Raw genomic sequence first — 13,371 nt, 5'->3', positions numbered from 1 at the left:
ACCAATTCATTTCATATAATCTCCCCAAAACAATCTGATATAGAAACAAAATTTTTAGTCATGACTCATCCAGGCTAGACTCAAATTGGTAATTTAAAGATGGAATACTCTGTAAGTCTATTTGTCTCCTGATACTTGAATATATTCTACCCTGTCATCCACCGAGATAGTGACACACTATAGAGGTGAGAACACAGCTGTCTGCTCAAATTATATTTACTGATTATGATTATTCTCTATTATTTCATGGTTTAGATTTATTGTTTTGGTTTCCTTGATGCAACTGGGTATGACAGAGGTTCCAACAGATATCTGTTTGAACTACTTTTGTGCTGGAGTTTATTTTTACAAGGTCATGGAACAAGTGAATGCAATTTCTCTCCAATTAGAAAGTTCAACCACCTAATAAAATGTAAGAAAATACTAATGTATCTTAAAAAAAGCAAACCTAAATCAGGTGCTACAACTGTATTTTTTAATGAAATTCACTTAATTTAAACAGAACACCTGAAGCTTAACAACAAGAACAGGTTAAAGAGATTTTCTCTTCTCTCTTAGAAATGGAAAGAGAGGTGAGTGGATAATGAACTCAGCAAAACTGTTAGTTCATATTCAGTGTTGTAGCCATGTCGGTCTCAGAATATTAGAGGGACAAGGTGGCTGAGGTAATATCTTGAAAAGGTACTTGAAGAAGAGCACTGTGTAGCTCAAAAGCGTTTGTCTCTCACCAACAAAACTTGGTCCAATAAAAGATATTACCTCACTTCATAGAATCATAGACTTTAAGGTCAGAAGGGACCATTATGATCATTTAGTCCCACCTCCTGCACAACGCAGGCCAGAGAACCTCACTCACTCACTCCTGTAACAAACCTCTAACCTATGTCTGAGCTATTGAAGTCCTCAAATCATGGTTTAAAGACTTCAAGGTACAGAGAATCCTCCAGCAAGTGACCCGTGCCCCACGTTACAGCGGAAGGCAAAAAAAATCCCAGGGCCTTTGCTAATCTGCCCTGGGGGAAAATTCCTTCCCAATCCCAAATATGGTGATCAGCTAAACCCTGAGCATGTGGGCAAGACTCACCAGCCAGACACCCAGGAAAGAATTCTCTGTAGTAACTCACATACCACTTCCTTGTCTTTGTTAGTTCATACACAGTTAAAGATGCATTATATTGCATTTTATTAAATAACATTGGCTTCACTCATATTATAGTGACAGGAATATAGCTGCCTTTTATTTCGACGTGCGCAGTTGTCTGTAGGGTTTTACATGCATAACTGGGGATTTCACTACTCTTCTAACTACTGCCTGAGATAAATCAGATCCATCCACTGAATCTGACAAACAACTGAGCGTCTGAGAGGAGGGATGTTTAAAGGACTGATATCTGTAGTATGTAGAACACTTGCAATAGAGAATACACATGGACACAGCCGGCCTGTCTCTCCAGCCCAGAGAAGAATCAGTGTCATACTGAGGCAGGCCAATCATCCAGTTTTAAACCGGGCAGTCCTCTTTTTGGGTGGTTTGTCCCACTCCAGTATTCAGACAAAACTAGACATGGTTTTGTCTGGTATTGGACTGGAAATGCCTTTTTGAAGAGCATGCCGCTCCGCTCCCCGCCAGGATGACCTCGCACAGATGGTACATGTGAGGTCATGCCAGTGGAGGGGAAGTGACGCACTCTTCAAACAGACATCCTGCATATGGCGTGACTTCCTATGCATCGTGCATGTGAAGACATGCTGGCAGGGGCAAGGGCTCACCAACGGGTGTGGGCCCATGCCATTCTCGGAAGTACCAAAATATCTGACATTCTGGGAATGTGTGAGTGGCCACCCTAGCCGGGCCTGGAATCTGGTTCAGGCTCTGTTTCTCAGGTCATCAGCTTTATTTCTTCCAAATAACACAAATTCAGCATATGGACTGTCCTTCCCTGCAACCCAGAGTCCTCGGCAGGGGCCTCTCAGTTCCTCACAGGTTCCCAGTCTACCAGCCACTTGCCTGAGAGTCACCTGCTCCAGGCCCTGTCACAGGAGCCCCTATTTCCTATAGCTCTCCCTACTTGACCCAGGGACTTCCTGCCAGAGCCTCTCTGCTTCTAGCAGCTCTCCATGCCAACGGAGCTGCCTCCAGCCTTCACAGAAATCGGATGCTCATCAGGTAATCACATGATCCTTTGCAAACTACCAGGCCCCAACATCTATTAACAGGACTCCCACTCAGAGCAGGGCTGGCTGCCCCAGGCTTGCTGACCCTTAAAGGGGCAGATCAGCCTGCTAAATCATGTTTTTATTCTGCTAGATATTATATATTATCACGTATAGACTTTAAAAATTCCGATAATGCAATGGCAGTATTGCCAACTCACATGATTTTATCATGACTAGCGAGTTTGGGTGTTTCTTTATCTGTCTCATGAAAATGTGATGAAAGACTGACAACCAACACATTTTCCCTTAGTCATAATGGTCACCATTTCCTTTTTACTGCCAATAGGAGTGAAGCCAGCAAGATGGCCTTCAGGAGGCAGAGAGCAAGAGGGAGGCTGAGGGGGGTGCAGAACATAGTGATGAGGATGAGAGATGGAGGGACTGGATGGCAGCTCCCCCAGTCTGGCGGTGGTGGTGCTGGGTAGGTAAGGGAAATCCCTTCTGAGCAGCCAGGGACGGCAGTGTTGCCAGCTCTTGCAAACTAATCACACAACATGGGATTCCGCTGCCTGCAAGAGGAGCTCTCAGAATGACACGAAAAGCTCGTCTGATCCCACAATTTTCAGGGCTAAGGACACAAACCTAACCTGCCTTCATGTATAAGCCTAAAGCAGAGAGAGGGTCATAGGGCAGCTTGAGACAGGGGATGGGAGTGCCAGGAAAGTGGTGCTGCTGGGACGCAGGCAGAGAAGCCCCAGGGCCGTATGAAGTATGAGACAGGAGTGTGAGGAGTTGGTGGTGCTGGGTTTCAGGTAGAGAAGTCCCATATGTTGCTGCTGGGTCAAGACAGTTGATTGCAGTTCCTTTATCTTAGCAATCAGGAGAGGGTAAGTGAAATCTCCATCCGAGCAGCCAAGAAGAGGTGTGCAAATGTGTGTGCATTAAACTTTCAACCTGCAATTATCACATACTCTTTGGCAGAGGAATAAAGGGGAGTTGAGAAGTTAAAACAGACTAAAAAACATTATTTGATTTTTTAAATTCATTATTTCTTGGCCAATCTCATTTTTGATCTTTTGAGGTTAACAATATTGCAGTGGTCAATTGCTGTTCAACACAGGAAGTTAATATATAATAACTCATTAATAAAATTGAAAGTGAAAAAAGATCTGTATAATTATGCTTGTACAGACACTAGAAATTCCTAGTAACATTTCCCGTGTTTTGTACCATGTACCACATGCCTGTTTTTTTCTGTCTCAGCTTATTTCTCATGTTCTCCACTTGTTTGTTTCCTTGTGTTTTGATTGCTAGAGATAGTGAAACATAACCAGAGTTAAAGTACATAGATCAAATAAAAAGCAAAGAACAGAACTATTCAACAAATAGGGATGGTGTAGAAGTATCTAACAGATTCTGGGATACAGCAAAATCTGTTTATTAAGAAAAAAATTGCAAAACAGAACTGAGATTTTAGAATAAGGGGAGACATAGATGTTCCCCACAGCCTCTTTGGCAGGACTTTAAGCAGTGCATGCATTAACTTCAATCTCGCATCAGTTTAGCTAAAAGCAAGATTTTCACCAGAGGAAATAAGGCTGGCAATTAAGCTAGACAATTAAGACAAAGAGCCCTCACTTAAAGGGCAGCATTCAAAAAGGCAGACATCTTACATGTGATCCATACAAATCTTTAATCACCAAACCAGGGGAACTGGAGAAGAACAGAGTTTATTTGAAAGCTATAAATCTTACCAAATCTTTGGAGGTTAATAAAATAGGTTAGAACTTCTAGTTTGATTAACAGAAGTTTGGGAGTTTTTGCGAATTTAAATTGCAAGGCCTTAATGCTGTACTGAGAACTTCATCCGTGAGCCTCTTAGCCATGCAGAGCCCTTTAACTGCAACTGGGCTTTGCACAGGTACAGTTGTCCACCCATGTGGTTCTCAATGCAGGGCAAGAGCCTAATACAGTTCCCAGGTCTGGCGACTTCTCTACTACTGTTTATAACGTGCTAGTGAAAGATGTTACTTCCTTTTTAACCAGAATGCTTAGATAAACCCACAAGCAAGGGCTTTTACCAAATTTTATGTAAAGGACAACTATGGCCTCGATTCACAAGCAAACTTGAAAATGAATGTCAGGTATCAAGGGGTAGCCACGTTAGTCTGTATCCACAAAAACAACAAGGAGTCTGGTAAGAAAAAGTGGGTTTTTTTACCCACAAAAGCTTATGCCCAAATAAATTTGTTAGTTTTTAAGGTGCCATCGGACTCCTTGATGAAAATGAATGTGCCTCTTTTCACGTGTTTTCTTTTTCAAAAATAAAAGTAAAAAATGCTGTCAAGGATTCTTACCACCAGGCTGGATAAACTGCTAATAAAAATCATTCGTAGAGATTGGATGGGTTCATCTTTGGTCCTTATTTCTGCAGATAAGAACCCTTTTAATGTGCATTTCTTACAGCTTAGCCTAGTCTTAAAACCAAGTGTTTTAAGTTCATTTCCTGATTCTGAAAGAACATTTGACTGGGTTGAGTAGGCTTGAAACTCTGGAAATGCTGGGATTTGGAAAAATTTTAAAATAATCTCAACCTTACCTGAAATCTAACTTCAGCAGACTTCCAGAATGGGCTTTGAAAGAATGGCAGCAACTGACACTAAAAAGCCCCAATCTTTTAAAGCACAAAAAGAAACTGGGAGATGACTCTCTGTCCCCATTTGGTCTGTGATTTACAACTAGCTGTGCATGCACATAAACTGATCCCCTGATACCAGAACTGCATACTTTATTCCCAGCAGACAAGCAAAATAACTTGCAGCAGATGTGACTTCAGTACTGCCAACAATTTATAAATAAAATTATTTTATTATCTTGGAGTACTGGAGGCATAAATGGGAGCTGCCCAGTTTCCTGATGTATTCTAATTCTTCCTAGAGATGCATAGCTTTGACCCCATAGAGCTGACAAAGAAGCACTACACTGAAGTTCTGCTCCTTTAGAATAATCTGGTTTTGAAACTAGAGTGACAAATCAAATATCTGACCCTATGTACAAACGAAACAAGGGCTACATAATCATAGATGTAAAACCATCCAATCCTAAATGGGGAAAATACTTCTGGGGTTAGCTAAAGAATCATTTCAAATCTTACATAATTTCCAGAAATGTATTGCCTCCAAGGAAATTATCCACATTTTCGTCACAATTTTCAAAACTACTGGGGCAAAATGTGTATCTCCTTAGTAATTTGCTGGGCTTTTCTTAAATTAATGTCATTCTGATCACTGGATCATGGACACAAGAAAAAAAACCTGCATACATATAATTTTCTTCAAAATGATTTACCTGGAGATTATTTAGAAAAAGATACTTTAAACCTCCCACAAAAACTGGTGATCTTATTAACAGCTACATAAACTCTGAGAGAACCAAATGCTCCATTAATATCAGAATGCAAAAAACAAGTCTGGCATTTCCTGGAGCAGAGATATTCAACCTTAGTAACTATCCACGTAGCACAGCCCCCAACTGTGATTCTACATAGGACCTTGCCACTGATTGTGTAAAAGAATTCCTAAGAAATGAAGCCAAAGAGAATGCAAAACTATTTCATTTACTGTTTCTTTCTTAGGCTTGGTCTACATTAGGAATTTATATTGATATTAATACAGCGGTCAGGGATGTATATTTTCCACACCCCTGAGCGACATAGTTATACTGACCTAAACTCCAGTGTAGACTGCAGTAAGTTGATGGCAGGGCTTCTCCCATCAACATAGCGCTCACCTCTCGGGGAGGTGGAGTACCTTTGCCAATGGGAGATGCTCTTCTGTAGGTCTTAGTAGCATCTTCGCTAAGTGCTACAGTGCATAGCTGCACCAGTGCAACTGCAGCACTGCAAGTGGAGACAAGCCCATACTCTCTCACTACAGGAGCTGTATGAATATTTCAATCCCTGGAAAAGTCAATACACCTTAGGAGTCTGTAGAGCAGAACAGTGAGTGCTCTTCAGTGTTACTTTTAAAGTATTACACCAATCTGATAACCATATTAACAAGAATAAATTTGACTTTGTAAGAGGCACAGTCTAAATCCTCTAAATATTATGACACTGGTAACAAACTGGACTAGCAAAATGCATAAGCACATGCACAAACAAAATGTGATATCACAGCATTTCCCATGGAATATTTGATTCAATTAATTCAACAGCAGACTGGACTAGGTACTCCCCAGTTACATAGCCTGATTTTGTTTTTGAAGGTAGTGTGACTTTTAGCAAGTAATGAAATAGTTAAGAGATAATTAACAGGTAATGTAGTTTAGAAGAAATAATCCAGCCCAGCTGACAACCTAATCACCCAAGAAACTACTGCAAGCAGGAACTACAGAACTGGAATCCAGAAAACATAACCCATGAGTACTATGCTACTATTGTCTAACAACTGAGGTTACATGTCCTGGAACTTTAGTTCCTGAAAGTAATACCAATTGAAAGCAGCTATTCCAGGAATGAGGTTCTGGTTATCAGCAATTTGTTATGGAAAATAAATTGGTTGTAGTGTTTATTACTGTATATTGGTTTGAGAAATGATGTATTTCACCAGTTATAAAGCAGAGCAGAGTACTGTAGCATAATATTTATTTGTATTAGGATTCATTCTCTCAGTAGTAGAAGCAATAATAATATTAAAGTTTAAACCACATTTTTGCTGTAATGTGTCATCACCATGTTACATCTAGAAACCCCATCATCCACCATGGCTCTCAGTCTTTCAGCCTCTGGTGATCGATCTGCAAGAGTCACATTTGCAGCATAAAATAATATTCACACTTCACATATTTGCATTTCATGTCACAGACATGCATTACAAAAATAAAATTTTCAAGTTTCTATTTGAGAATGAGACCTGCCAATCTGCCAATTTCCTAACTCTGTCCTGTAGTATTTTTGCCCGTAAATGGACGGCATGATGGCTCAACAAACCACAGCACTACTCTCTAGTGCACCATACCACACGCAGTATTGCAATTCAAGTCCTTTGTCTGCTGGTGTTTAATTCAGAAAGCAGGGAATATCTCAGAAGTCTGAAGACATACTTTTCTAATGAAAGCCACAGGAAAGCACATAGTTAAGTATCTTTCTCACTTGGCAGGTGTATTAACATTATTAATAGAGAATGTCAGAATGCATGGGAATAGCTCCCATTCCAGAAGATAAAATAAATATCTGAAAAACAGATTGGCTAAAACAAAAAGAGATAGCAACCACCATTATACTCTAAAATTAAAGTAATATGCTACAACAATGCTAGGGAATTATCCTTATTTACTTAAGGGCAACTCACATAGCTAAGGGCTTGCAAAATCTAACCGCTTGTCCTCATGCTTCTAATGCCTAGTCATCCCTGGAAACAAATGTACTGCTTAATTGACTCTCTTGAGAATACACTCTGTACTGGGAGCATTCTTTACATAAAAAAGTCAGAGAAGACATGATTTTCCTGGTAATCAAAATACCCCTATAAAGTCTGTGAGTATGTAAATAACTGATAGTTATCAATGATTAGACTCAGGGAAAAGCTGGCTGCACATTTCAATGCAGACAACCTACATCCTTACATCAACTAGTATAATTTATGAACATTACACGTGTTTACAAAAATCCTTGTTATCAGCTACAATTAATTTTTCAACTCTAAAATTCTATAAGTAAGAGAAGCTAATGCCTAATGGGGAAATTTGGAAAAGCATTTTACTTTTATATCTTTTTGGTTCTTTTTGTCTTTATTACTAGGGATGAAATATGAAATCAGGATCTTGGTTCTTGCTGATTATTTTCCACCTGAAGTAGTAATGCTACTCCTAACATCAGGGTTGAAGGAATGGAGGTGGTGAGTGGGAATAAGCAAACAGAGTAAATTAACTCTGTGGGGAAAATATTATGTTTTCATGCAACCCTGATGTAGTGAGAAAAATGTCTCAAGGCAAATATAGAAAAATATGAGATATAATAGAAGAACTATAGAATGCTGCCAAGATTTTCCACAAGGCAGCGTGGGTCTAGAAAAGATGTCAGAGATGATACACTGGGGTGACTCAAGGTTGCATAGTCGAACTTTGTCTCTTGAGTAGATAATCTGGGCACTGAACTGTGAAATCAGGGGTCCTCCCTTATGGCAATGAAAATGAGAGAGTATAGGCTAAATGTTGCACTCAAAGCTTCAGGGTATTTTCCTTTTCTCTACTAATATTTAAGCTATCCCTTTCAAATTAGGACACTGGAAAGGTATTAAAATATACTGTTACTATACCATGTTCCACCTCATATAGTAGCAAATTTTAAAACTTTTTAGACTGGAAGATCTCAGTTGTTTGTGTTTGTATAGAGCCTACCATAATGTGAGGTAGTCTGGGAAGTCCACCTCTTCAACAGATTTAACTCAGATATTTGATTGGAAAAGTATTGGAAGTTTTACACCCACTCTTGATATGCTCAACAGTTTTTCCAGAATGGGCTGACTAAAATGTGAAAGCACCTTCTTTGTCAGCTGCTAGAACGTGAGGCAAAGTGGACAGGGAAGATAATGTGCTTAGCACACTGGGAGGTAGCTACTGATTTTGTTGAACTTGATCACCAAGGGCAACTATTACAGAGGGAACTGCTTGTAAATCAAGATGTTGCAGATGCCGACCTGGAGTAACCTCTAACATTTGTCCCTCACTGAAGCAACAGGAAGAGTAAAAACTTAAACAGCATAATTTAAGGCAGTGGCTCTCAACATTTCCAGACTACTGTACCCCTTTCAGGAGTCTGATTTGTCTTGCATAGCCCCAAGTTACACCTTAATTAAAAACTACTTGTTTACAAAATCCGACATAAAAATATAAAAGTGCCAACTTTCTCATTTTTACCATATAGCTGTAAAATAAATCAACTGGAATATAAATATTGTACGTACATTTCAGTGCATAGAGCAGTATAAAGAAGTCATTGTCTATATGAAATTTTAGTTTGTACTGACTTCAATAGGGCTTTTTATGTAGCCTGTTGTAAAACCAGGCAAATATCTAGATGAGTTGATGTACCTCTAGGAAGACCTCTGTGTACCCCCAGGGATACACGTACCCCTGGTTGCAAACCACTGATTTAAGGGCTTCATTTTCCCTAGACCAGGGACGGGCCAACTTTTTGGACTGAGGACCACATTGCGTTTCCAGAATTGTGTGGAGGGACGGTTAGGAGAGGCTGTGCCTCCCCAAACAGCCAGATGTGGCCTAGCCACTGCCCCCATCTGACCCCCCACCCCGGTTTCTCGCCCCGACGGCCTCCCCAGGACTCCTGCTCCATCCAACCCCCCCTGTTCCCTGTCAGCCCCCCCAGGTCTTCTGCCTCATCCACCCCACCCTGCTCCATGTCCCCTGACCACTCCCGGACCCTCTGCTCCTGACTGCCCCCTGCCACCCCATCAAACCCCTCCTCTCATTCCTGACCTCCCCCCGGAACCTCCCAACCCATCCAACCACCCCTTCTCCCTGACCACCCCCGAAACGCCTGCCCGACTTCCCCCGCCACCCCATCCAATCCCCCCTCTCCTTCCTGACTGCCCCCCTGGGATCCCTGCCCCTACTCAACCCCCCTGTTCCCCACCCTCGGAGCACCCCGACCCCTATCCACATCCCTGCTCCTGACTACCATTCCGAACTCTCCTGCCCTCCATCCAACGTCCCCTGCTCCCTGTCCCCTTACCACGCTGCCTGGAACACCAGTGGCTGGCGGCACTACAGCCACGCCACCCAGAGCACCAGGACGGGAAGCTGTACCACCTGGCTGGAGCCAGCCATGCCGCTGCACAGCACAGAGCACCAGGTTAGGCTGCGGCTCTGCAGCTGCCTGGCAGGAGCTCGCAGCCCCGCCGCCCAGAGGGGGGACAACAGGGGAGGGGCCGGGGGTTTGCCTCCCAGGCCAGGAGCTCAGGGGCCGGGCAGGAGGGTCCTGTGGGCTGGATGTGACCTGTGGGCCGTAGTTTGCCCACCTCTGGCCTAGATCAAGGGCATCTATAGCTCCAAATGTTTGTGTAATTTGTTTTTTTTTAAACAGTGAAGCAGTTTCATTACTTAAGTTACACAATGATATCCTCATTCCAAGAGATCTCTTTTCTGCTCTCCATGAACACACATCTCTATTCACATCAATGGGAGATGTGCACACATAACAAAAAGTAACATATCCCCAAACATCCTGGCACTTAGCTAGGCATGCGGCAGAAGTGAGGAAGATGGAATGAGCGTGTCCAAAAACACGTTTTAAAGGGGAGAAACTAGCCAACGAGCACGTGACCTACATGTTCTGTTTCACACTTTTGAGGAAGATTGGTGCAGAAGTTAAAGTTGATCACAGGCAGGTTTCGAATCTGGTTCTACTGTGAAACTGATGACAAAAATGGCATTGTGGAGTTCCTTGTTTATTGAGTCTTAATCATTTACATATCAAATGTGCCCAGCTGACTGGTAAAAAAAAAGATGTTTGTAATAACTCAAGTAGAACAATACTAAGTTATGTACAAAGCCAATAAAATACTCATATCAACAGCAATACACACACTAGCAAATTAAGCTTCAATTTAATAATAATTTTAAACGGTTGCTCCTGATATACATTCTACGTGAGATAATGCCATCTCAGGAGAATGTCTGAAAGCCCTATCGATAAACAAAACTGAGACTCTGATATCTGCAAACAAAAAAGACAGAGAGAGATTGCACCACAGATAGAATACACTAGTACATTTCTAAACAAGAAATTCAATCATACTGTGAAAAAACCTTTCCTGTATACATATTTTCACATATGATTACATATCTGATGAGTCAGGATGGAGCAGATACATGCAACTTCTACTGTTTCTCCATGAAGCAAGAAAGACTCGAAGAAGAAAGTGTCCAGTCTCTCAATACTTCACCAATTAGAGATACTGTTTACATTTTCCTGTGCTTGGCATACAGAGTTGCAAGCTTCCAACAGAAAAAGTGGGAGCAATGAAAGGACTATTTCTTTCCCATTCATACCCCAACTGAGTCTTACTCCTGAATAAGCAATGATATGGAAGGAGAGAGAGAGAGAGGTTAGACTGTCATCAAAAACTGGAGACTGTTTGGAGGTTTGTCCTTTTCTTGCTTTGTCAACTGCTCATGTCACCTCCCCACCTGGCTGTACTTGGGTCCTAGTCAAATGCAGCAGGAAACAGCTTAGTATAGTCCTTATTCTCAGCTGTACACCTCAATATTTGTTCCTCCAGGAGCTGAGGCAACTCTTGATTGGGAGGAAGGAAAGAGGACATCTCAGTCTGAAATACAGCATGAACGTTCTGGAAAAGGGAGAGAGAATTAGGGTCAAGATTGGTGGTTAAATTCTGGTGTGGTTTGGAAAATTGGCATTGCTACTTTCTCTCTCGACTCATAAGCCAAGATAAATGATGCAAAGTCCATCAGGTACAGAGTGATTTTCTTGGTCTGTTAGTTGTCATTAACATCCCAGATGTCCCAGGGACACTCTGGCTCTGTTCCATGTCAAAGTGGAGATGTTCCTGCCAGTAGATGGGGAAAAATGCAAAAGATCTTAGTTAAAAAAAACCCATACACATAATTAGCAGTAATCACTAAACCACCACTACCATGGAGGCAGGGTTCACAGCCTACAGTGAACCTGAACTGTTGTTGTTGCTCAGAGTTAAGAAGCTGGTGGATGAAGGGATTGCTAAAAGTCATTTGGAATCCTGTAGCATGAAAAGAAATATTGTTAGATTCAAAATATGTAGTGAGTCTTTTTTATAGTAACACAGGAGAGAACACTTGCCAGAGTCTTGTTACACACCTGAATCTTCTTGGCATCATCCTCATTTCATTGATCAGGACTGACAAAGCATATTGAAGGACTTACGACTTTCTGCAGAGAGAATTCTACTTTTTGGGTGGGACTGCTCTTCTGAGTTACCAAGAAATGTTTTAATTAATCTAAGTTGTTTGGGCTTTTGCAGCAGTAGCAACAGAAGGAAAGCAATTGCGTCTCCCAGAGTAGATAAAAGCAGCAGCATGTGCCTAGAGGAAGACTCCAAAAGGCTGTAATCTTTCCAGAAAATAAGATGACAGGGATTTTTGGCATCCAATGAGTATGTACAGAATGAAGACTTGGGGTGAATGAAGATTATGCACATTAAGTTATTTTCTCTAAAAAGGTGAAAAGTTTAAATTTCGCTGTAATTATATACAGTGAAGTTTGCAATAAAAGTAATCCCGCAGAATGCATTACATAAATCAGAAACATTTTTGGTCAGGATATGGGAAGTCAATGCCCTCATCCAGAAGAATTAAAAGACTTACCACAAAGAAATGATAAGTGCATGCAATTATATAAAGCCATCTTAAAGCTTTAAGTGTTTCATATCAAATGTGTACAGTGTTACTTAAAATAAAATTAAGACTCATGGACTCCTTTGAAATCACTGGGGTATTATTGTTCACAAGTCTGAGAATTGGCTTTAGAAACACAGAAATCTATGGAAGAATATAGTTCTGTCTTTGGAACATTCTTTTTTTAAAGTTCCAAGTTCTCAGCCTAAAATTTGGATTCCTGCTCATTGTGTTTTCTTGCAGTTCTTCCAAGCCACTGGCTCCCAGCCTTTTCCAATTGAAAGTACCGACTGTAGTTGGGGACCTGAAATTGGAACAGTTGACTTCAGGAGCTTAGTCTCCCATGGTAAAACAGTGAATCTGTCATAATATCCAATCTTCTGAATTCCCCCATTCCATTGGTCATTTCTACAAGGCCACAGCTGGGCTTGACTGTCTGTCTTGCCTATTTCTTAGATAATCTGCTGGTTCCTGTATGAGAGACGAGCAGCCAGATTAATGGGGCAGCTGAGAAGACATGAAAAACTTTAGGAGAACTGTGCCCACACCAACTCAATTACTACTTCGCTGGTTTGTGGAAAGAGACACTATTATTCATGAAAACGATAAAAATGAAAAAAAAATACACAGCAAAACAAAACCTTTTAAAGTCGATTCAGAAAGCCATAGAAGTAATATTTTGTATAGAAAAGAAATTTACATTCTCTATCTAGCTACAATATCCTTCACTTGCAAGGAGACAGTGTGGCATTACGCCCCATATTCTTCATAGTAATATTATTGTGATATGATTATGGCCTA

General features: G+C 41.1%; 1 protein-coding gene across 2 annotated transcripts in view; it reads right to left on the bottom strand.

Annotated features, from left to right (window-relative positions):
* Nucleotides 1-10,629: 10,629 nt before the first annotated feature.
* MTA3 (metastasis associated 1 family member 3) overlaps nucleotides 10,630-13,371 on the bottom strand; it is a 192,234-nt gene continuing 189,492 nt past the window's right edge. Inside the window, exon 18 of one of the 2 annotated variants that reach the window (XM_039532302.1) lies at nucleotides 10,630-11,528. In XM_039532302.1, coding sequence (XP_039388236.1) covers nucleotides 11,503-11,528 — 26 coding nt within the window. In that variant the 3' untranslated portion in view covers nucleotides 10,630-11,502. The remainder of the gene's footprint in view (nucleotides 11,529-13,371) is intronic. The other variant, XM_039532301.1, reaches the window with a different exon arrangement.

The sequence above is a fragment of the Mauremys reevesii genome, linkage group 3 (assembly GCF_016161935.1).
Source record: "Mauremys reevesii isolate NIE-2019 linkage group 3, ASM1616193v1, whole genome shotgun sequence".
Classification (NCBI taxonomy): domain Eukaryota; kingdom Metazoa; phylum Chordata; order Testudines; family Geoemydidae; genus Mauremys; species Mauremys reevesii.
This window is presented reverse-complemented; position numbering and strand designations above follow the sequence as displayed.